Source organism: Camelus dromedarius, chromosome 1, assembly GCF_036321535.1.
Source record: "Camelus dromedarius isolate mCamDro1 chromosome 1, mCamDro1.pat, whole genome shotgun sequence".
NCBI lineage: Eukaryota > Metazoa > Chordata > Mammalia > Artiodactyla > Camelidae > Camelus > Camelus dromedarius.
The window spans coordinates 111,870,872-111,895,421 of NC_087436.1; the positions used below are offsets into that span (position 1 = coordinate 111,870,872).

General features: G+C 41.5%; 1 protein-coding gene across 10 annotated transcripts in view; it reads left to right on the forward strand.

Moving 5' to 3' along the window:
• Positions 1-7,088: 7,088 nt before the first annotated feature.
• Positions 7,089-24,550, forward strand: part of LDB2 (LIM domain binding 2) — a 349,965-nt gene continuing 332,503 nt past the window's right edge. For 4 of the 10 annotated variants that reach the window (XM_031436928.2, XM_031436949.2, XM_031436958.2 and 1 more), the window contains exon 1: positions 7,090-7,414. In XM_031436928.2, the coding sequence (XP_031292788.1) occupies positions 7,283-7,414 (132 nt within the window). In that variant the 5' untranslated portion in view covers positions 7,090-7,282. Of the gene's footprint in view, positions 7,415-24,550 lie in introns of all 10 variants that reach the window. The other 6 variants (XM_010991020.3, XM_010991019.3, XM_010991017.3 and 3 more) reach the window with 4 other exon arrangements.

A 24,550-nucleotide genomic window follows, 5' to 3' on the forward strand; every position in this document is an offset into this window, starting at 1 on the left:
AGTTAATATTTATAAAGTACGTGAAACCAGGCCTGATGCTTCGTAACAGCTGCGTAAAGGTTAGTTATTAAGTAGGAAATATTCTTCCTAAATTCCCATAACACTCTTATTTCCACTTTACACATGAAGGCACTAAAGCTAACTTCAGTGCTTCAATAATTGTGTGAAATCTAGTTCACACAGTGAGGAAGCAACAAAACTGAATCCAGAGTGCAGTATCTCTGATACTTGGCCACACAGTCTGGCATGAGTCAGAGGTGGCTTACAGAAGTCTGAACAGCAGCTCTGACAACTTTTGGATATTGAACAATCCATGATGACAAAGGGCCTTACTGGGTAATGGCTCCTGGAAATGGACTTTCTCAAGTTATCAGATTTGCCCATTTTTGTTTGGGCAAGACCTAGCCTAGTGCCTGACTCATAGTAAGTACCCAATAAATACTTTAAGAGTGAGTAAATGAATGCCTGAATAATAGCTTTTACACAGCCCTATCTAATAGCTTTTTATCTATATATTATGGATAGACTGATCTAGAATTGGGGGATGTAAATTGCTAGGAGAGTGCCTGGAATTTATTCTGTTAAGTTTTTATCCATTTATTTTACAGAAGTATGCCCAGCACCCAAATGTGCCAGGCAGCATGTTAAATTCTGAGTGTACGCGGGTGGATAAAACCAATGCATCACCAGCACTCGTGGAATTTACAAATCTCAGAATGCATTCAAGCAATATACGAGTAAGTGACAGATACAGGTACGATTACAAATAATGACCAGAGACCTACCAAACAGAACTCAGTGACAGAAAGTGATGGAGCCTGGGTGGGGTATTTAGATGTGTAGTTATGGATGGCCGCTCTGAAGAGGTACCATCGTGAGCTGAGACTGAAAGTTCAGGAGGAGCTAGCCAGGCCAGGGGCAAATCGAGGAGGGTTCTAGAATCTAGAGGGAAGAGTCTGGCGTGTCCAGGGAATGAAGCGGGAGGAGTGTCCTGGGAGGAAATAGGTGCAGATGTGGTTGGAGTGGGTAGAAGGGAGCCAGCTCACTCAGAGTCCGAGGGAGGAGGGTCCTGTGCATGGAGGGCACTCCATGAACACTTGTGGAATGATTAAGTGAATATTGGATGGTCCATGTTGTGGGGCTGGATTTTGCTGTTGTTACTCAAGAAATGAGGTCTTGTTGGTGGCTGTGGCCTTCTCAGTCATTACAATTAATTATTAGATTTGGTTTAGTTAAGAGGACATTAGACAATGACAGTAAACACCACAAACAATGAAATCCGAGATGCCTCTAAAATCGCAGGGGGAAGACGGGCTGCCACACTCTCTGGACAGGCAGCAGTGCCTTCCTCAGCCGCGAACTAACTCTGTTTGTAAAATTTAAATGCCAGAACCACGACCACTCGTACTGATGAGAAGATGGCCTTTAGGAAATCCACAAAGTCATCAATCATTTTAATTCCAGGTGATAGCCATGAGCAACAAGAGAACTTTTCCAGCCTCTGTTCTGAGTCTTGTTCTGTGTGTTTCAGAGAGAAGTTACTGAGCAATTGAATGCTAGCTACTTCTTGGACTGAATTCAACTTCCCAAAGCATTGTTCACTTCTTGGGTCTGTCTGGGTCCAATCCACCCTCCTTGCATCTGGAAGTCCTCTTGCTCAAACAAAGCACTTACCTTGTCATTTACTGGCTCCCCAGGGCCCATGCAATAAACTACAAATTCCTTAAAATGTTACTTAAGGCCTTCGAGAGTTGGGCTTCAACATGGTTTTACAGCTTCTACTTTTGCAAAGTTTCTTGACTTTGCTTGACATCAAGTGTGTTCATTTCTGCAGTGTCCCCTCTGCTTGGCAAGACCTTCCTCAGAGTCTCATCTTTGTCTCTCTGACAGATCCTTTGAGGATTACACAGCAGTCAACGCCTCTGTGAAGCCTTCCTTGATTTAACTAGTTTGAATAAATTGCTACTTCCTTGAAGGCTCTTTGTAAATTAGCATTTCATTTAAAAGTTTGAAGATGCTTTCCATATTATGCCTGAGATTTTTTCTGCCCTAGCTCTACTAGTAATGCCTACTTTCCATCCTAGCCTGACCTCCACACTTCGCAACGTCATTTTACATTTATTTCTGAGACTGGGTAGGCCTTGCTACTTTTTCTAATAATAACAGTAACAACTATGAACACCTACCAAATGCCAAGCACCGTTCTAGTCAATTTCCGTGCATTCACTTATTTAATTCTCAGATAAACCATAGGATTGCTATTAGCCCCATTTTATAGATTAGAAAACTGAGGCAGGGAGAAGTTACGTGCCCAGGGTCACACAGCTAAATGCAGGATTCAAGCCAAATCAGTGAAGTGCCAAAGCTCATCCTCTAAAGGTTTATCCCAGATTGCCTCTGTACTGTGAAGACCTGGCAGTCGGGGATTATTTCCGTTCCTGGGGCTACACCGCCAGCACCTGGCACAGTGCTTACGACACAGTAAAGGCTCAATATATTCTCATGAATGGAGTAAGCATATTTTTGCATATCTGTCAATCACGAAAACAGAGAGCATGCCCTATATGTCTTTGTTTATCTTTATCCTCCTGCCTCATCTCAGCTGTATCTTGCACACGTATGTTAGCTAAATGCTTATTGAATAAAGAGACATAAAGAAAAAATATAAGATACAGAAATAGGCAAGGAAGGGGCAGAGAAGGGCAAGCAGAGTGGTAAGAAAACTAGTTATCCGAAGCAAACAAAGCTTGGTGGAAGGGATTGGAGATGCTGCAATTGGATAGATTAAGAAAAGCAACAATGACTTAACTAACACCTAGATGGACCCAGCGGGTAAATGGAATATCAGAGACACTGGCTGGTGAAGGCCATGGCGTGCTGGAAACCCTGGTGGATGGACAAGAACTAACAGGTCTCACTGTACAATGCCATGCAGGCAGGGATGGGGCCGCAGGCAGGGATGGGGCCGAGGGTTGCCAGAGCTTAGGATTTTTCAAGAGAGGATGAATATCTAAATTTTATGTGAAATTCTTTATTTTTTTAAACTGTTGGCAAGTATTTCAAATTAAAGGAAAAATAAACACTCTGTGGGTTAAATCTAGGGTGAATATAGCAAGATGAGGTCCCAAGCTTAAAGGTCAGGCCAGGTTTTAGGGCATTTTGAGTGTTTGTGAGATTTCTTTGGGGCTTATTCAATACTTACCAGGCAAAATTATATGTAAACTAGCATGGCTTGCCCTTTGGGGTAATAGAACTGTTGCATCGGGGTTAGGCTTGTTCACTCCTTTACAGTATAGAAGCTTTGCTTATCGAATTTCCTTATGGTTTCCCAAAGGAGCTGATTTGCAAGCTTAAAATGAGCACTTCATTTCCTCCACTTCTCAGGCTCAGCCCTGGGCCAGAATATGAGTCATAGCTGGTTCCTCAAGAAGCAGGGAAGTGGCAAAACCAACAAGGTAACCTGATGGTGCAAAGGATTAGACATCTACCAGTGCAGCTTTGGGAGTACGGGCTGCAAGATTTTAGACAATGAGAAGAATGGGAGTAGTTTGGTGGGCTTCAGGGAGAATGGGTAGAAGTGGGGTCAGGGTGACAATGGACGTCTGAAATTGAGCAAGACAAAGAGTAAAATGCAGGTGACAAGAAGCACTTCATCCTCTTGTCTTTTCTTCCATTTAATTATGTGCATATGGCTTGGGTACCTACTGTGGACTCAGCACCACGCTGGCCACTGGGAACAAAGAACAGAGATGCCCTAAAGATGAGGATTGGCTTGAGTATCAAACAGCAAAATGCTTAAGACCCAAGCAGACTGCTGTGAATCTTGTTCCTATTGTTAATTAGCTGTTTGACCTTGAACAAATTTCTTAGCATCTCAAAGTCCTAGTCTCCATATCTGTGGAATGGGGAGAGTAGTTCCATCAATGACACAGGGTTATTGTGAGATTAACAAAGAATACTTGTGTAAGCCACTCAGCACCATGCCTGTCACTTAGTAAGGACTTAATAAACAATAGTAGTGATCATATTTACATATAAATTCTCCAGTAGAAGAATATAGAAGATACAATAAGAAGAATATTGACCCAAAGGAGGAAATTATTTTCTATGTCTTCCTTTTATCTGTTCCCTTCATAGCACACACTACAATTTGAAATTATGTTCCAAAAGGCTTATTAGTTCTATGCTATCTGCAACTTCCCTCACCCCCACCCCCACTGCAAGGGGCAGGAAGGCAGAGTCCGTCTGCTATGTTCACCCTGGCCTCCCAATGTTCCCTAGCGCCTAAGCATATGTTAGGTACCTAGTAATAATAACACTTTTTGGGCATTCGATGTGTAGGTTCTAATACATTCTAGTTCATACTCTCATCTAATCCATTGCAGCCATCTTGAGGATTGTTACTCGTATTCTCCCAGTTTAAAACTGAGGTGACTGAGGCACACAGACATCAAGTCACTTGCTCAAGTTCAGGACTGAAATGTGCTCTGGTTGCTGTTAGAGCCGGTGCCCACATCCACCGTGAATGGAGTATCTGTGGAATTGATGTATTAATGAATCTGTAATGGAAAAAGTTTCACAGTGGAGGGGGCAATTTAATTGGCTAGGAGGATGAGTAGGAGTTTGCAGGTAAATAGGGGACAGAAGTACAAAGGTGTGCATGCATGAAATGAGGTGATAACTTCAGGAAGCTCAAGTATAGCAAATAAACAAATGTGTGTGTGTGTGTGTGTGTGTGTGTGTGTGTTTGATAGAGACAGAGATAGAAAGAAATAGAGAGAACAGGTCTTAATGAGCTTGGACTTTTCCTACTGGTAGCAGGGAGGGCACTAAAGAGAAAACATGGGACGTGATCAGTTCCTTTTCTATAATCAACATTTTGATTATAATAAGGATGAATCACAGTTAGAAGAAAAGGAATGAAGAAATTCCTTATGAAAAGGAATATGTGCATGTACATGTATGACTGAAACACTATGCTGTACACCAGAAACTGACACAACATTATAAATTGACTATACTTCAATAAATAAAAAAAAAAGCTTAGAACTGTGGATCTGTGAGCAGTTTCAGATATTTCTGAATTTGGAATCTTTAGATATTAACAGGAAGAAATATTTCCAATTCTAGTTTGGAATAGTCCACAGGAATTAATGAGAGCCAAATTTAACCTTATTCAGAAAGGGGTTCCCTAAATGGATTTTTGAGCTTTTCCTGTTTTGATCAATACGGAGCTGCATGCCCCCTGCTAAGTATTACTTTGATTCTTGCGCTGAAACGGCCAGGTAAACACAAACTCAGGCCGGCACTAGACTCCTGGAACGTCTTTAGTTTGGGAATTTAAACACAAAGAACGTTTAGATTTTGCAGTGGCCGTCATTTCAAAACATAAATCACGCCAAATTTGTTTGAAATTCTGTCTTTAGAAGGTTGTGTGTTTTGACAAACCTTGCAGCAAATTTGGTCCAGCTTTTGGATTTGTAATGAAACCTGAAACCAAGCATGCTGGCTGGCCTTGGGGTCCTCTCAAGGAAAGAGTTCCAAGCAGCCTTAGTGTAATGCCTCCTCTAATCTCATCCTGGCAAGAGACCTCAGTGTGTTGGGCTGCACTGGAAGTTTGGGGTAGGCTGCAAACATTTCATGCAGTTATGGAAAAGGACTGATCAAGACAGCAATTCGAGGGCATTTCTATGCCTGAGTATTCTTAAGAGTGTAAATTGCAGAATTAGCAGTACGTTATCCCCTGTTGGCTAGTGACTTGGAGATACCCCAAGCCATGATTGGGGCAGAAAGTTAATTAATCTGCTTATTAAAAAAGAAGAAATGTCTCATTTGCATCCATTTACATTCAAGTCTTGCACGCATCATGCTTTTTGGTGGTCTTTGCTGTCTTAACACCAGTGACCTAGCTACACACGTTAGCTCAAAACATTTACATTTTCTGCATCTGGGCTTTGTTTAAGGGGTAGATGTCTGGTTATCATTGGTTCCAGCAGAATTTGATTGTCACATAGATCATTTAATTGCTATAGACAAACTTTCCCCTCCCATGGACTGTTCAGGGTTTCTTCTAATTATCATATACCACGTTTGGGGAAAAATTCCTGTACTTGGCCAATCTTGGGAAATAAAGACCATGTCTCCATTAGAGTTGGACATGTTATTTGGGGAGGAGCCATTCAATTATTTGCAATTTCCCACTCAACTGAATTTTCCATGGTCATTTTTGCAAGAGTTTTCTCTTTCTTGCTTTTCCTGTCTCACTTGGAGATCTGCTTTGGGAGTTGTTTTTGCTTTTTTCTCTACTTGGGAAAGAAGATCATTGCATCATGGGTGTATCTTAGGCATTCCATATTGCAAATGATTGTTTTTTACCTGAAAATGCTTCAGTGACCTGAATCCAGGCCCTCTTAAACCATCTTGAATGAGCTTTGGGAGGGAGGCGGCTGGGAAGAAGGGTGACTGGGGGAGGGCAGGGAGTGAGGAGGGGTTGACATGCAAAGACTAGAACAAGCTCTTGGAACAACCTTAAGTAGAGGGGGAGGAGTGCAGAGGGAAATCTTTGCACGTGAGGCTTGCGGGGAGGGACACGATGCCCCATGTCTCTGTATTTTGTAGTCATCACATTTCTGATCCATTACACCGGTGTGGCTGTCAGGGGTGAGTGGCTCAGGCAGCAGTTAAACCACCTATATGCTAACAAGCTTAGCAATCAGGTTGTGAAGGGTCCTGGCTGGAGAGGGGAAAAAAAAAAAGAAAGAAAGAAAACCAAACCTTAGACCTCTGTCAGACTGTGAGGAGAATTATATTTTTGAACTAGTCTACAGTGTGGACAGGAAGTGACCTCTCCACAAACTGCTTCTTTAAAAACAAGCGTTGGTGCCTAAAGCTATCCAGCGCCTCTCTCCCTCCCTCCCTCCCTCCCTCCTTCCCTCCCTTCCTCCCTACCAGCCTCCCGCCCTCTCTGAAGCTCCCCCCCTCCCTCCTCTCCGGAGCTCTCCCTCCCTCCCACTCCCCCCTCCTCCCTCCCTCCCACTCCCCCCTCCTCCCTCCCTCCCTCCCTCCAGCTCGCTCTCCCTCTCCTCTCTAGCTATAGAGGGCTCCAACAGCAGTTCCCAGCCAGTGTGTTCAGCCTGCCTGCCTGCCTCTGTGTGTGTGTGTGTGCGCGCGTGTGTGTGAGCGTGTGCGTGCGTCTACTTTGTACCGCGAAGAACACAGCCCATGTGCTCTGCATGGACGTTCCTGATACTCTGTTTAGCTTGATTTTCGACAAGCAGGCAAGATGTCCAGCACACCACATGACCCCTTCTATTCTTCTCCTTTCGGTCCATTTTATAGGAGACATACACCCTACATGGTACAACCAGAGTACCGAATCTATGAGATGAACAAGAGACTGCAGTCGCGCACAGAGGTAAGTACTTCAACCTGGGGTGTGTGTTGGTGGCTTTTTTTTTTTTTTTTTGCAAACTGTGCATGAGCTTTTCCTGGGTGGCTGGCTGAATTCCGGGGGAAGTGTCCCACCAAATACTACCACGTCCGTGGAAATGAGCACCAGAATGGATCCACGAGTTTGAACGCTGGGTTTCTAGGCACAGCAACTCTTGGAGCTGGGGACAGTTTCTGCTGGAATCTTGAAATAGACAACCCATCACTTGATCCGCCTGCCGGCTCTCCAGAAATGCTGCTCTCTCAAAACTCTGGCGTTTGCAGGCTCTGAGTCAGTCCCGTTAGTGTTTCTTGAGATATAATTCCAAGGGATTTGGTGATCTTTTGCATCCAGCAAAATAATTTTTTTAAAAAAACAAATCCCAGAGGAAGTCTGCTTTGACCTGCATTTGCTTGTCAAAGTCATCAAAATAGAGGTGAAGGGGACAGAAGAGTCACCCCGCGGACTTTTCAGAACTAGCCCTGGAGGGACGCATGTTTCTCTATTTCCATGTTAAAGTCAGAACCCAGTTGGGGCGAGGGGTTCTTGACTTTCTCCCATCGAGGATGGGAGTGTCTCGGCTTCCTCAGAGCTCTCCCTTCCACAGGAGCTGGCCGAGGATTCAAGTCATCTTGAGTTTTTGCATATTTGTGATCTTGTGCGGGAGAGAGGAGCCTCACCTCCTCCTCTCCTGCAACTCTGGGAGCAGAGAAGAGACAGGACTTTCAGAACTTTGTAAATGCAAAACTCCAGACCGCCTCCTGCAATTTAAATATTTAATGCCAGTTGACTTTTCCTCTGTGCTGGCTCAGCTGGCAGGACCTGCTGCTGGGCTGTCCCATTGCCTGTAAGTTGGGGCTTTGTGTTGAGGTGTTCTGAGAAGGAGTTTGTTACAGGTACACCAAAGTCACTTTAGGAAGTAGAAATCACTGGGAATTCTGTAGTCTCTGCAAAGTACAAGTATCTGGAAGGTTGATGGCAAAGAGCTTTGAGGGAATAGCTTTGATGAAATTTCAGTTAGAAGATTGACTCTCAGTTCTGGAAAGGGACTCAGTTAAAGACAGAATAAAACATGTTTGCTTGAATTGTCAACAGAGCCATGGAGAAATTCATGACGTTTAATGTATTGAATATAGCTAACAAAATGTGACCTGCTTTCTGATTGGCTAACTGCTGGACAAGGGCTGATTAAAAAAAAAAAACTGAGCTGTCTTTATTACTGCTATTATCTTTATATGTTAATGCATCATAGATGTTAAATATACCTGCTGATGCCATGGCTCTCCCCAGAAGCCAGTAGTTTTTACACAAGTGTAAACTCTGTTTTGCTCAGGATGGTGACTTGTTGGCAGGAAATATTTGTGTGGTGTTGTGTGTGTTACAGTTTGTATATTTCATTCAGCTCTTTGCAACTGTGTGCTGGCATCTTACATTCTTGCACAAACTTGGTAGTTGCAGCCTGCTTTCAGAATTAGGAAGACAGAAAGTGTCTTATAGTTCAGGCACACATTAATTGCCACACAGATTTGAGGTAAAAAAAAAAGTCTTAAATAGGATTAGTTTTAAAAAAGAGACTGTGGGTCTTTATGGATCAATTCTTGAACAGCAGCAGGGTGTAAAAATGAGCCGTGTCCATCTTACATTTTAGAAAGTTTTTGAGGAGTTGAAGAAGGAGGTTTTTCTCCCATCCTTCCTGGTTAGGAGAGCAGGCAGATTTCTCTGAGGTCTGAGTCCTCCAGTGCCCCTAAGTTAATCACTCGGTCAGTTCTGGGCTAGGACACTTCTCTGGGAGACTTCTCTACCCTGGTCCTCATAAAAATCAGCAGGATGCAGTAAGGTCCCCACATTTGTTTCACATTTGTGAGAAAATCTTCGAAAGTCCCCCATCATAGTATGTTTCTTAAAAATGGCACATTATCTTTTGTGAGAGCTAAGCTCAGGAATTCCTAACTTTTGGATTGTAGGGTACTACTTTTAAGTAGGGAAAAGAACTGCTTCATAGCTCAAGAAACTGGAGAAGAAAGCTTGCTATGACAAATCTTAAAGGTCCTTTTAAACCTCTCTGACTGACCAAAAGGCGCCGAGAACTGTTTTCTGGTATGTTCTGGGCCAATCCGAACATTTCTTCCCTTAATTAGATCTTTTTAATAATTATCCAAATAATTGTCCTGACACTTCCTTTTTCTTTGCCAAGCAGTAAATGATGTCATAAACCCAAGGCCATAAATTTGTTTTCATTTCATATGAAATAAAGGAGAGAACCCAATCATTGTTCATAAGATATATAAATATTAGCATTAAATATTAAATTTTGATCAAAGTGGGTCATTGAAAAAATACTTAGAAAAAAAATAGCTTGGTGAAAAAGTTATATTGTGCCTTTACCAGTGATGATGATGATGATTTATGACACAGTTGTTCTGAGCCCTAGAGAGGGACTGGGTGGAATGAAGTTCAGTACCCAGCAGAAATGATCAGTATTTACGTACAAAATCAAATAGATTGTTAAGTGATTACTTTTAGAATTTAGCCAACATATCCAACTGTTTTGGACAAGAGAGGTCCTCTTTCTTCTCTCTCTCTTCTGGTTCTTACTCCTATATGTCACGGTATTATTTCATTGACTCCTAATATCACACACACACACACACACACACACACACACACACACACACACACGTGCCTGGGTAATACTCTTGACTCTCCATTCCTTTTTGAACATAGACTTGTCCTTGCCTGGAAAGAAATGGTAGGAAATCAGTTTATAATGAATAAACTGCATTCAAGTTGAAGAACCTCCTTCTTTATGGCAAGGAAAGTAAGACGTAACGAGCATGGTGATTCCCCGGCCCCCTTCCATAGCTGACCCCCAGAACCTTCTCCCCTGCGTATTGATGGCTTTCTTCCTATTAAATCCAACCATAGCCCTTCAGAAGGTGGGTAGTTTTAGTTGAAAGAACACTGCATGGGGAGTTAATCCTGTTTCGAACTTGTTTCTGTCACTTACTAACTAGTTGGCATGGATCTGGGTTCCTCATCAGCAAATTCCCTGCAATAAATTAAATTTAAAAATTCAGATGCTACAAAAGTCTGGGCTTTGGTTTTCTGTTTAGTATGAGAAAGCGTTGGGAACTAAAGAGCCCAGACGTTATTTCTTTGCTCCCTGTGTTTAGTTTAAAATCACAAATGGTACTGAAGTAAGAAGGTAATTAATAGTACAGGAAATATTGAAAGGAGAGACCCTGCCAGCCCTGTTTAATGCCGGTGCTGGGAGCAAGCAGTTCCTGGGACAAAGTAGGTACTCAGTAAACATTTGCGAACTAGCGCATCCATGAGTCAGTGGCTGAAGGAGGAGTTTGACAACTCTGTCATTGAAATTGGCACCTTTCCTGAGAAACCTATTCTAATGCCTTTGGTGGGCCTGGCACCTCCTGATGCTGCGTTGAGGATCTGCTCTCCATTCCCCTAAGAGTGCTGTCCCCCCATTCTCTACATTTATTTCACCACGAGGAAATTTAGACCCCTAATCTTTGTGGCAAAGGAAAGCAAGTGTCTAAGAGGTTATAGGACCTCATCTCCTTTTAAAGGAATCGGACGGCATTACAAAGCAAACAGAAACAACAAAAATCTGTTTTAAATGCTGTTGGCTATTCAGGGAAATAATATTCCTTTGCAACATCAGAATCTCAGTGGAATTCCACAAAGAAATGTATGAGTGTCTCCCCCTCTTTTTAATTGAAATTAAGAGAAACTCTTGGAGCTGTGCGTCACTGTTGGCCACTGTCATTCCAGGCAGTAGGAAGAGGGCTACATTTTCCGTTGTGTATGCTGCTATGAATTGACCCAATGTCTGCCCAAATTCATTTACTGTGTGAATGGTCTTGCTGCTCCAAATGTATTTTGGAAGAAGGCAACTGCACAATTATATAGTTTAACCCTCCACACAGTACAGTCAGATAGGAACACAAAAATATGTTCTAAAGATTTCAGAATTTGTTCTGCAAGAAGCTTCCAGAATAACAAAAACAGTAATTTTTTTTCATTTCCTGAGGTCTGTGCTATGAGATTAAAAATATGTATAGGTAAGATATGAGATCATCGCAGTGACCTTCATTTTTAGTGAAGGATTTCAATAATGTTGTATTATTATAGAATTTAAGAAAGTTTATCAAGTCATACACATGTCCGTTACTGTAGATAACTTTTCTATACCTGGTTTCCTTATTCAAAAACGTCTCCACTCCAATGAAGATGTTTTTAAGTATATAGATTTTTTTTCATGTTGGCAGTATGCTAATTTTAATACAATATAACAAATACCAGGAAAGTGTGGGTTCCAGGATGTATTGCCTCTGTTTTGCGGGGTTTTTTTTCCTTTTATCAATATTACACATCCCACTCCCAAAGAGAAAACTGTGATTACAATTGGAAGCCACGCACACGAGGATTTTATTAGAATTACGGGTTTTAGTTTTACTGGATTTAATATGAACGTTGAAAATATTTAAAGACCTTGAAATTGAAATCTGCTGCTTTCACCCCGCCTCAGCTCAACTCTCCGACTCCCCGGGGAGGGGGTGGGAGGGGGTGGGAGCGGGCGGAGGGCTCTTGGTCTTTTCTTTCAGCTACATTTTTATATACTTCAGTCACAGGGTTTCATGTTGAAACATCATGTTTATTCATGGGATAGCTTAGTATCTCTGATGTTCAGATGGAGTCTAGTTAAAATGAGATTAGGTATTTTGGATAGGTGGAAAAAAATGAAAACTGCTTGGTGAGAACTCGGATTTTTTTTTTTTTTTTCCTAGAAATTTAGAAAGAAAAATGGTGCTGTTACTCTGAGGCATATGAATGATTTTCGGTGTTAAACACAGAACTCTCCGAGTTGCTCGAAGTGGGTGGGGGAGGATGGGGGGAGGGGGGAATTAGTAGTGGTACGGAAAGCTATTTTGAAAATGTTAAATGAAACCAAAAGTGAAGTTTTAAAAATGAGAACTTCCAAACTCTCTTATTTTTCAAGATCTCTACGTGGCTTCAGAAAACACACTGCAGGACTCTTGTACTGATTTTATTTTCCTAAGGTCTTCCCCTCCCCATTTTCTTACTATGGGAACTGTTTTTAATTAAAAATTGCTGCAAACTAACAATTCGTTAGAGGCCAAGAAGGGGAAAAAAAATCTCTCAACTCACATTCAACACAGATTCTTATCAGCCTGAAATCAATGCACATTTAAACCTCTCCCCTTTTGGTGTGTAAATTATGATATAGGATTTAAACAGTATGCATTTTTTAAGCATTTAGCTTTTTGTTTGGATTTCGGAAGGAAATTAATTTAAATTGTATGGAGACAGGGCTATAAATCTCCTTTTATTACTTTTGTCCACATTAACTCATTTTCATGAGGAACACAGAACACCCCCTTTCTGAGCAAGCAAAGAACACAAAAAACAACCCCCAAGATTGTCAAGAGCAAGATTCATAAAGTTACTTATTTGGATTTGGTCGGTGGGTCTCGGAATATAAGTGATCTGGGAAAACAATCTCTTTTTGAAAGTAGCAGAAATCAGAGCTTTGAAAACGTGTTCAGCTGATGTAGATATTTACATGTACCTTTGTCATTTTCTGACCGAGATATTTTCTTCCACTCTTTTTTCCTTTCTTTTTTCTTTTTCTTCCTTTCTCTCTCTCTTCCTTTGTCTCTTTTTCTTTCTTACTTTCTCTTCCTTTTCTTTTTTCTTTTCTTTTCTTTTCTTTTCTTTCTTTCTTTCTTTCTTTCTTTCTTTCTTTCTTTCTTTCTTTCTTTCTTTCTTTCTTTCTTTCTTTCTTTCTTTCCTTCCTTCTTCCTTCCTTCCTTCCTTCCTTCCTTCCTTCCTTCCTTCCTTCCTTCCTTCCTTCCTTCCTTCCTCCCTCCCTCCCTCTCTCTCTCTCTCTTTCTTTCTTTCTTTCTTTCTTTCTTTCCCTCTTTCTTTCTCTCTTTCTTTCTCTCTTTCTTTCTATGAACTTAAGCTTAGAAGCTTAGGTTTTTTTGTATATGTTTAAATGCTGGCTGCTTGCATCTGAACATAAGCAACTATTAATAGTTGAGGCAAACTTCAGCCATTCTTTCAAGAATTTCTGTACTTTAGGCAATGATAATATCAGAGTCTGGAAATACAGAGACGATGGAAGATATGGTCTGTTTAGAAGCTTACAATTTGGTAACAAAGGGAGACATACAAACCAACTCTTACAGTGTGGTGCCGTGTTAGGTTATTACACCGTGCATTTGTGTATTGAAAGATGTACACCTTTCTGAAAGGTAGTCATGATGACAGCAATGAGCATCTATGCAGTGTTCACTGTCTGTAGGGCCAAGGTGCTAAGTGTTTTCTGTAGGTCAACTCGTGTAACCCTCATAATCACCTCCTGAGATAGGTACCACTAATATCTACTGTCTTACTGATGAGGAAATAAAGGGTTAAGTAAATTGTCTAAGGTCACACAGATGGTAGTTTTAGAGGTTATGCTGTTGACTGCTTTGCTGTTGCACTTCTCTGAGATAAGAAATATAGCTAGGAGTCTGGTTTCACCTGTGCAAATTTATTAGGTGAATACATTCACTTTTTCCTTGGGTACGTTGACTTTGGCAGTGGCTGGAAAGTTGACCCCATCCACCCAAACTGGTTGGATTATTTGCCTCTCAAATGCCTGACTGATTTATAAAGGGACCACGTGAAATTCCGAAGGATGGAGTTAGAGATGAAAAATATATCTAGTTTTTGAAAAGAACTGAAATCACACTCCCTATTGAAGTTTGAATATTTCCAGTATTCACTGAAGTGGCCTTATCTGAAGAGCCACTGGAATTGTTGTGGAATACTATGCATACTTATCTAAGAGTTTAACTTTTTAACTGAAAAATATTTAGATTTCCATTCAGTGCTTGATTCTTCTCAGCCATGCTCTGTGGAAGATGGTGTTTTAGTTATTTTAAACAGTAATGGGGGGAGCATAAAAGCTATCCCATTTTTGGTGGTGCCACCTGCCTCCTCCAAATGTAAGATTAAGAGAGTAAAGCAGAATTAGAATTTGGTATGAGATTAGCTTCCTTTGCAGGTAATCAATTAGGAATCTTAGAGACAATAAAGACAGGGAGGGAAAAGACCTCCCCTCATGTTTTGGCTTCTGATTCTTCTAGTTTGATCCTCTCTTAAGAGCCAATCTCTCCACATTGTGTGTTTCTGCATTTCCTTGTGGAAGATGATATTTCCTTCCTACCTTGGCAGCCAACTTTAGCTACCTGTGAAGCCATGGTCTTTATGGTAAATGCCTGCCAATTCTCAGAGATAAGATAGATCTTTTCATGTGATCCACTCCCAAGCCCAAGATGCATGTGTTCTGGTTTTCCATTAACAGATAAGGAAACTGAGGCTCAGAGAGGTGAAGACCAAGTCCAAAAAGACCAAGACCAAAAATACATTCATCTAAGAAAAATAAGATCTGGAGCGATACCCTGTTAGAATGTGTTTATCAGTTTGGCATAGGTAAGCAGAACATCGGCCAGGCAAGTTTTGACGGGGAGAATGGGCATGCATGACCAGTGGGGGTCCTACATGATCAATGGTCCCCAGGAGCTGGCTCTTCTAACTCCCTCCTTCCATGTTCTCTCCCGAACGTGCTGGCCAAGACCAGCCACTCCGGGCTGGCAACCCTGACGGCTGCACTTTGCCCTCACTTTATACCACTCTTAACTAGCCAACTTTGAAATTCAAGTCTTCCAATTAAAAACAGAAGGCTTAGCATTAAAGATTCGGAGGAACCCTCTAAAGAAGAGGAACCAGTCCTGTTCTGAGGACATCACAAGCCCCCAGCTTTTCTTTCCCCCTAAATGTACTTCCTGCTCCCTCTTTGCACCTTATAATCTGTTTTCCCACAAGCAGCCAAGGGGATATTTCTGAAGCAGAAATCAGATCATATCACTCTCCAGCCTCCCCTCACATGTAGAACAAATTCCAAGCTCCTTACTCTGGCTTTAAGGTTCTGTTGATCTATTGCTTCCTGATGGTCCAGGCTTACCCCATGTTCAAAAAACTCCAGCCACAAGGGACTTTGTTGGACCCATTCACTTACCAAGCTTGTTCGTATCTCAACATTCTTGTCTTCAGTGATAGAATGGATATATGGATTTCTTCAGAATAACCCATATAAGTACTGGGAGATCTAATTTGAATTAGAATTTGGCATGGTGTTGGCTTTATTTGCAGGTAATTGATTAAATTTCTCAAAGAAAATAACGACCTTGAAGGATAAGAGCCCCAGCACTTAGTAGGTCTACTGATCAACCACATGCCCCCTTCACAGAAAGGCCTTCCTTGATCACCTCAATTAAAATGACCACCCACCCCCACCAGCCCCACTCACTTTCTGTCACATGCCCTGATCAGTTTCTTTAGAGGAATTATCGAGGGTGGATATTTTCTTGCTTCTAGTTTATTTCTTAAGTGTCTCCCTGTCCTCAATAGAATATGAGCCGTGTGAGGACAAGGGCCCAGTTGTCGAGTTCCCGGCTTTCTGTCCAAGGCCCCATGGCATACAGTTGATAAGCAACATATATCTGTTGAATAAAGGAAATTAAGTTGTACCAACACAAATCCAGACTGACACTGGAATTTGCCTTGAATCGTCCCAATAATCACCTACAGTTACAGTTGGAAAAGAATCTGTGAGCCTAACAGCCCCGTGAGCATTCACAGAGAGAATGTTCAGCAGGCCTGCAGGAAAAGGAATGTTGAAAAGGAGAATTTGTTCTGTGATGGACGTGTTGAGCTGAGAACTTCGCCCTCTGGGTGGTGGGAATCTGTTGGGAATCTCCTGACTTCTGATTAAAAATATTTATACTTGTCCCAGTGCTTTTTTCTCATTTGATATTCTCACCACCTCTCTCTTTGGATCTACCTGAGGGCCCAGAGCCCTGAATTATGACATGAATCATGATGATACCTTGCAGTTCCTAGAGTACTTTGTGTCTTGGGAAAGGGCTTTCAGGACCATTAATTAGCTATTTCAAAGTGATTTTGCACACATAGAAGATAAGGGAATTTTTATTAGTATATAATGCTGTGGTTTATAATAGCTTTTTTGCAAATTGTATGATGTGTGCATGTGTATAAAAGAGACAGAGAGACAAATGAGAGAGATATGCTCTCTCCAATCAGATTGTGTTTGTGTATGTGTGAAACTTCTGGTTATGAAAACACACATAGTTTTTTTCTGCCAGTGTTTTTCGCTTGGGAGAGAAAAGAGTGGCATACCTGGAATGATCTGAACTGAAATATGACTTATAATGAGTCAGTTGTGGACCCAAACCCTGCCTCTGCCTCTTGCTTGCTGTGTCATCTTAGGGAAGTCACTTAACTTTTCTAAACATTTGTTTTCTTAACCTGAGTTTTAGGTTGGCAGGTGAATGGCTAATGCATGTAAAATGTCTGGTATATAGTAAGTGCTTAATAAATGGGAACTATGATGATGATGATGGTGGTGATGATGGTGATGATGATGGTGGTGGTGATAGTGATGATGATGATGATGGTGGTGATGATGGTGGTGATGATGATGGTGATGATGGTGATGGTGGTGATGCCCTTATTCTCTGTCCTCTCTGCAATTTGCCATGTAAGTCATGCAAAACTTTCCTTGATTTCCTAAAAGTGTCTTTATGTATGTATTTATTTTTTATTGAAGTATAGTTGATTTACAATGTGGTAGTTTCAGATGTACAGCAAATTTATTCAATTATACATATATACATATATATATATATATATACTCTTTTTCAGATTCTTTTCCATTATAAGTTATTACAAGATATTGAATATAGTTCCGTGTGCTATACATTAACATTCGTTGCTTATCTATTTTATACATAGTAGTGTGTGTCTGTTAAGCCCATACTCCTAATTTATCCCTCCCTGCCCTTTGGTAACCATGAAAGTATTTTTAAAAATACGTCTTACATGGCTTGCAATAACATATTTCAGCGTAATGAAGGGAACTTGCAGTGACACGTTGTAGGACTTGTGGGTTTGGGGTTCTCATAATATGTGATGGTGCTTTTCGTAACTGTGCCTTACCACAGAGAAAACACCCAAACTGCTGTCACTTTGCATTTCTATTCTTTTTCATTTGCAACCTATTTTTAATAAACTTTGTGTATATAAAAAGGTGTTCCACCATCATAGAGTAGTGATGACATATTACTCCTACTCCTTCTGGGCCATGATCTCCCCAAACTCAGTGGAGACAACAGCACGTTGACGTGTTCCCCTTCACCATTGCCATTGTAGGGCCACCTAAACAGGGGCCTGGGGCAGGCTGGAGAACGCACCGGCTGGCCTTGACTGGCCATTTTCCTTAAAGAATCACACTTCTCAACATGCAGCCTGGCACAGACTTCTCCAAGGGAGCTGTGTCAGCAGCAGGTGGAGGCATATAGCACCCCCGTGTGTCCGGACTGATAAGAGCCCTGCCAAACGGATCCACTGTGACACCTTGCGGCTTTCTCCTTAACACACTGAACAAGTGCACGGGTGGATGATGTGCTGGCCGGCACCGTGCAGTATCTTTCTGGCCCGAGGGAACAGGTTGATGGGTAATAAAGCTACCTGCCTCTGCGGTCCTTATGGATGCAGCTGGGTGTTACGACGTACTGATCTGTCCCACCAGGTTCAGTGTAGAGCCTCCCTGATTTTTCATATTGAATTTTTGACTTACCCATACCTTCCTACACTTCATTTCATTGACAAGGTCACCTGTGATTTTTATTTAGAGTTCCACATTAGTAATAATTTTTAATCAACCTTTCTAGAGAAATAGTTTGCATAGCCCAAACATTAAATTGTTTCCATACACACACACACACACACACACCACACACACATTTTTTTGAGAGGGTAGTGCTTGCTAAATTTTACTTTCCAGTATGAGTCATTTCTTAGGACTTCTGAGGATTTGATCTTGAAATTGAAAATCTGTGTGGGCAAGCAAAAGTTGCACTAATAAACAAGGCTAACCATTTGGCCATACACACAAAAAAAGTCTTCTTATGCCTTAATGTTAGCCATGACTACCCTGCAGTTGGCTGAAATTTCTTCCTTGAAGTTGAAATTAAGTAGTTGCTGCATCTCACCTGCCTTTGAAAGGTTCTGATACAGAACATTTGATGGAGTCTGTGACTCCCCAGTTAGCTGAATCCCAGAATTTCAGGGCTGGAATAGCACAAGTGATCATCTGGCCTAAACTTCTTGATTTTGAAAGTGCAGAAACCAGACACGAGTGGCACTCCCCTGGACTACATGCTGCAGATGCAGAAGGGGCCTCAGGTTTTCTAAATCACAACACTAGTTGCCTGGGTAACGACCCGGAAGTGGCCAAATCACTCTTCCCGATCACTCATTTCATCCTTAACCCTACAAAAACTTTTCCGTTTTACACCGTTTTCTCCTTCTCCAATTCTCCAGTTTGCCTTAAAATGGTATCGATCTTTAGCATCATGCTATTGATGTTGAAAAACACATCACTAAGCTTTATTGCTTTAGAATTTATGACTGTTTTCCTTGCCAATCTATTTAAAATAAAGTTGCATATGTTTCAAAATATATGTCTCCTTTTTTTTATTTTAAAAACTTGGTGCAGTATCAATAATAAAATAGTTGTAAAATGCAACAAAGTACAAAGAGGTAAATGCAAATGATTTTTAGTTCTACTGTGCAAAAAATTGCTGTTAACATTTTAGCATATCAATCTAATGCACACAGACATACGCATCTGCCTTTATGTGCGTAAGAACATTCTGTGAACCCTTTTGAATCCAGTTTTTTAACCTAAAGTGATGAGTATTTCACTGTATTCTTAGATGTCCTTAAAATATAATTTTGAGTTGTCTGGATTATTTACACTAGTGTTTAAGTTTTTCAAATTAGCGTGATGTAGGTATTTAAAAAATTATCTGGCTCCTTTGTATCATGATTTGAACTCAAGGGAATGGCATTCTAAGTAATCAGTCTTTTCCCAAGTGAGGCAGAGAGCTGCTGATATAAAGGGTCAGCTATGGTGACTACTGTGATTATTACCATGAGCATTTAATACTAGTCAGAAATCATGCACCCAGGACTCTCTGTCTCCTTTTAAGAAAGCTTTTTCCCTCCCACTTGAGGGCAGATCCTTTCTCCCCCTGTTTTTATTTCTCTTGTATTATTTCGGACTCAAGAGGCAGCCAGCCCACAACCTTGTGAAATGTCGGTAAATCAAAAGATTTTTGCACAATTCCTACTGGAAAGAGGGAGATTGAATCAACGTTAAGAGTTAGTGTTGATCTAGAACCAGTAGGTCGGGACACAGCCAGTTAATTTATGAGGCCACTTGAAGGACATATCTTCAAGTCAAGGAGAAAAGTGGTATTTGGTAAAAAGCGGGCTATGTCATGAGCTGCATGCAATGTTATCTCATTTTCTTCACTGGATCGAAGAGATCCTTGAGGTCAGGTTCTATCTTATTCATGTTTTATCCATCATGACAATCGACATTCTCGGTGGCCAACAGCAGTCTTTTTTAAAAGCCACATTTCGCAGAGGCAGCCATTTTGTGACTAGATTCTAAGTTATCACTGTTTTCGTGTGGGTAATGTGCATCTTATAGATCAGATACACAGATCCACGCACACACGCTGTAGGCAGAGCAGTCACGGTATTCAATAAGACTGTTTCCTACCGCAGTGTGAGCATGAAATGATTAATTTCTGCAGACTTGTTCCTCTACTATTTGTGTGACTTTTTTTTTTTTTTTGATTGAAGTATAGTCAGTTACAATGTGTCAATCTCTGGTGTACAGCATAATGTCCCAGTCATACATATACATACATATATTCATGTTTATTTTCTTTTTCATTAAAAGTTATTGTAAGATTTGAATATAGTTCCCTGTGCTATACAGAAAAAATTTGGTTTTTATCTGTTTTCATATATAGTAGTTAATATCTGCAAATCTCAAATTCCCAGTTCATCCCTTCCCACCCCCTTTCCCCTCGGTAACCATAAGATTGTTTACTACGTCTGCGAGTCTATTTCTGTTTTGTAGATGAGTTCATTAGTGCCTTCTTTTTTCTTTTTTTTAGATTCCACATATGAGTGATATCATACAGTATTTTTCTTTCTGTTTCTGGCTTACTTCACTTAGAATGATGATTTCCAGGTCCATTCATGTTGCTGCAAATGACATTATTTTATTCTTTTTTATGGTTGAGTAGTATTCCATTATATAAATATACCACAACTTTAATCCAGTCATCTGTTGATGGACATTTAAGGTGTTTCCATGTCTTGGCTATTGTAAACAGTGCTGCTATGAACACTGGGGTGCATGTATCTTTTTGAATTAAAGTTTCCTCCAGATATATGCCCAGGACTGGGCTTGCTGGATCATATGGTAAGTCTATTTTTAGTTTTTGAGGAATCTCCGTACTGTTTTCCATAATGGTTGCACCAAACTATGTGACCTTCAGTGAGTTAATTTATCCCTCTGTGCTCATGGGGAATGTGGGGATGGTGATAGAATCTATGTCTTTGGATTTTTATGAGCATCAGTGAGATAATTCCTGTACAGTGATGAGCATGGGGCCTCCACCCTCTAAGTGGGAATGGCCGTGATCATGCTTCATTGTATTACTGGCCTGGAGATGCAGAGGGCAACATGCCTGACTTGAAAGGGCTCAGGGAGAGTAAGGATTTGCAGGGAAGGAGGACCTTGAGGGATGAACAGGAATTTGCCAATTTGAGAATGGGGCTGGAAAGGATGTTTTTGGCAGAAGGAAAGGCACAGGCAAAGAAACTGAATCTTGAAAAGTGATGCTCTGTTTAAGGAAGGGTGAGGATCTTGGCATGGCTGGGGCTTAGGAACCAAGGTGTACATCAGAGCAGGTATATACATGTGTGGGGTAGATTGGTGAGGGTGGTTGGAGGTAAATCAGGAGAGGACATGGGGGTTGATTGCGAAGGCTTTATGTCCAGTGAGGCTGTGGTCTCTATCCTTGAGAGGCTATCTATTGGCCGTTAGCATGGTATGAACAGGGCCCTGACATGATTATTTAATTTCTCAGTGCCTTGGTTTCCTCATCTGGAAAGAGACACAAGAGAAGCCCTCAGCTCATAGGTTTTGCTTTAGGGAATTTGGTGAGATAAGGCCTATAAGCCTGTAGACCAGCTGGTCCTTGCATGCAGTAGTAAGGATTCCATCAACACTGGCTTCTTCTATCAGGCAAAGAGAACTGATAAAGTTTTGTGTGTTTTTTTGCCTGACAAGTGAAACCACTTGAGGTGCCTTTGAGCAAGATCCCTCTGGTTACTTTACGGAGGGTGGACTGGCGGTCTTTCTCAGAGCATATTTGTCTGCTGAGAGGAAGAAATCAGTGGATGGGGTGATGCACAAAGGAAAAATTACACACACTTACTGGCTGACTGTGCTATTTTTAGCCTAGTATGTCTGAAGCAAAGGAAGGATTTTCATGGCATTTTGTTTAAGATGCAAAATTACCGTAAGCCAAGGTTATGTCACTTGTCTAGGGACACTTTATTTGTCCACCAGTGAGGCCACGGTGTGGGCTGCAGAACTGTTAGCAGCCCTTTTAGAGGGTGGGTCTGCAGGATCACCCACCCAGGCTTTCCCTCCTGCCTGCACAGCATTGGGAACCCGGAAGTGATGTGCTGTGGCTTCTGGGAAGATGCCCTCCTTTGGCAGCCAGCCTGGCACCAAGACCCTGGAGCGAGGTGGCAGTGCGTCAGGTGAAGAGGCTGGGTGTGGAAAGGGAGGAGAGAAGACAGTGAGGCTTGAAATCCTACCCCACCCAGGACAGGTTGCATGAGGCTCTGAACCGCAGCTTCTCTGGTGGCAGGATGGGCAGGACAGGAGATCACAGGAACACCTTGGCCACTCAGTGAGACCCGGAGGGACGTTGCTCAGCCCGGGGGGTGTCGGGGCGTGGCTCTGCCCCTCCCTACCTGGTGCTTCAGGTCATGTTGAAGGCCAAAGATCCTTGTTCATTTCAAGAGAGTTTCCTGAACTCTTCTCATAGCTTCTCTCCTTCCTAACCTGGAGCCTGCAGCCTTAGATAAAGCTTTCCCTTTCCTTAGCCTGTTTCCTCTTCTGACAGCTCTGGACCCGACAAGACAGGTCCCCGGGTCTGATTCCCGTTAGGTGGACGGCGTGCTTCTGTTTTGAATCTCCCACATTAAAAATCAAATCAAGGTAAATAACGTGTTCTTGACGCTCTCCGCTGAGCCTCCCGCCCTTTTCCCCCCACCTCCCTTGCTGAGTCAGAGCAAGATTTTTCTTGCTTTTCTGCACACAGGCTGGAGCTGCAGCGCCCCTCCGCCTCCTCACACTCGGGCACCATTGTCTTAAAACCTGCACATGAAAGAGAAGGCCTGGGGTTTGTTTTTTCCGGTCTTTATAAAAGAACCTCAAAATGCAAATGCAGGATGTACTAAAATTACAGAGTTCAGTAAGCGCCCTGTACCGTGAGTTAGTTTTTTTTTTTTTTAGAAAGGTTAAAAATCATCTGAACCAAGACTCGAAAATAAGCTTAAGGTGTTAGGTTATTCCAAAAAGACTGTTAATGCCTGTTGGCTGAGTGCATTAAACTGCTTTGAAATGATTACTTGTGTGTACTATTTTAAAAACTGCTTGCTAGGATGGTGATTTAAACCTATTTTTTTCCCAGGCTCAAAACTTCTCATTTGTTGAAAAAAAAATACTGTATTTGAAACAAATAAACATTAAAATATAGTTCTTATGTTTCCAGCTGTTTGTCTGAAAGGAAAAGATGTCAAGACATTTATAGTTAGAAACTGAAAACTCTGCCTTCATTCACTCCATTGTATTTCCAAGGAGCCCAACCATATATAATATTACCGGGTCTCTGGAGGCCTCCTTGAAGAGATACCAGATACTCTTGGTATAAGGTGAGATTGGGGGAGGTGGGGAGAGAATGGACGCGGAATGGTTTCCAGTCCTAATTCTGTATTTCCTGTGATTTTTTTCTAAATGGAGGCAGAGGAAAAAGAGAGAAGAAAGAACTCTGCTGTTACTTTATTATGGCTTTGATTTTAAAACCATTTAAAAAGTAACATTCATGGTGGCACCCTGCGGTGTCTGGGATGGGATTGCCTTCATTCATCCCTCAATAACCTGTTGCGTTTTTTTTATTATGTGCCCAGTGATGGAGAACTACCAGAGAGCCCTGCCCTCAGGATGCTCAGAGCCTAGCGGGGAAGATGGATAGCTAACATCTATTCATTATGGGCAAGACTGAGCTGTTGAGAGCAGTGAGGATGGAGGTTATCCCAGCAGGGACTAGGGTATTGGGACACACGCACACATGCACCTGCTCACGCTCTAAGTTGTTTCCATCATGTGGTAAAATGTGACCCAAATATTCATATTTTTAATCTAGGGCACTGCTAACTTTTTGATGACACTGCATATCCAGTGATCTTTAGAGGAATTAAGCTGCTTAAACATCCCAAAACAGAGAGATAAAGCCATGCAGCATTAATGCCTTCATGATGGCTACAACCAGGTCCCCAAATTTATTGTAATCTAAACCTTGGGTGAGGAAGGAAGAAAAGGGGAACTCCTCTAAGCCTACTTAAAAAGCCGAGATAGGGCAAAAATAATCCTTTTTTTCTCCCCAAGACCATGAGAAATTATCTGTGTATAGGGTAGAAAATTTCATCCTTACCAAAGAGGATTTTTTTTTTTTGTTTTTTCTTGCAGGGGGTGGGGGATTCAGTTTTTTTATTTATTTATTTTAATGAAGATACCAGGGATTGAACCCAGGACCTCGTGCACAATACCACTGAGTTATACCCTCCCCCTCTTTTTTGGGGGGGGTGGGGGTGGGGATGGGATGGGAGTGATTACTTAATTACATTATTTATTTATTTATTTATTTATTTATTTATTTATTTATTTATTTATTTATTCATTCATTCATTCATTCATTCATTCATTCATTCATTCAATGGAAGTACTGGGCATTGAACCCAGGACCTCACTGCATGCTAGGCATGTGCTCCACCACTGAACTATAC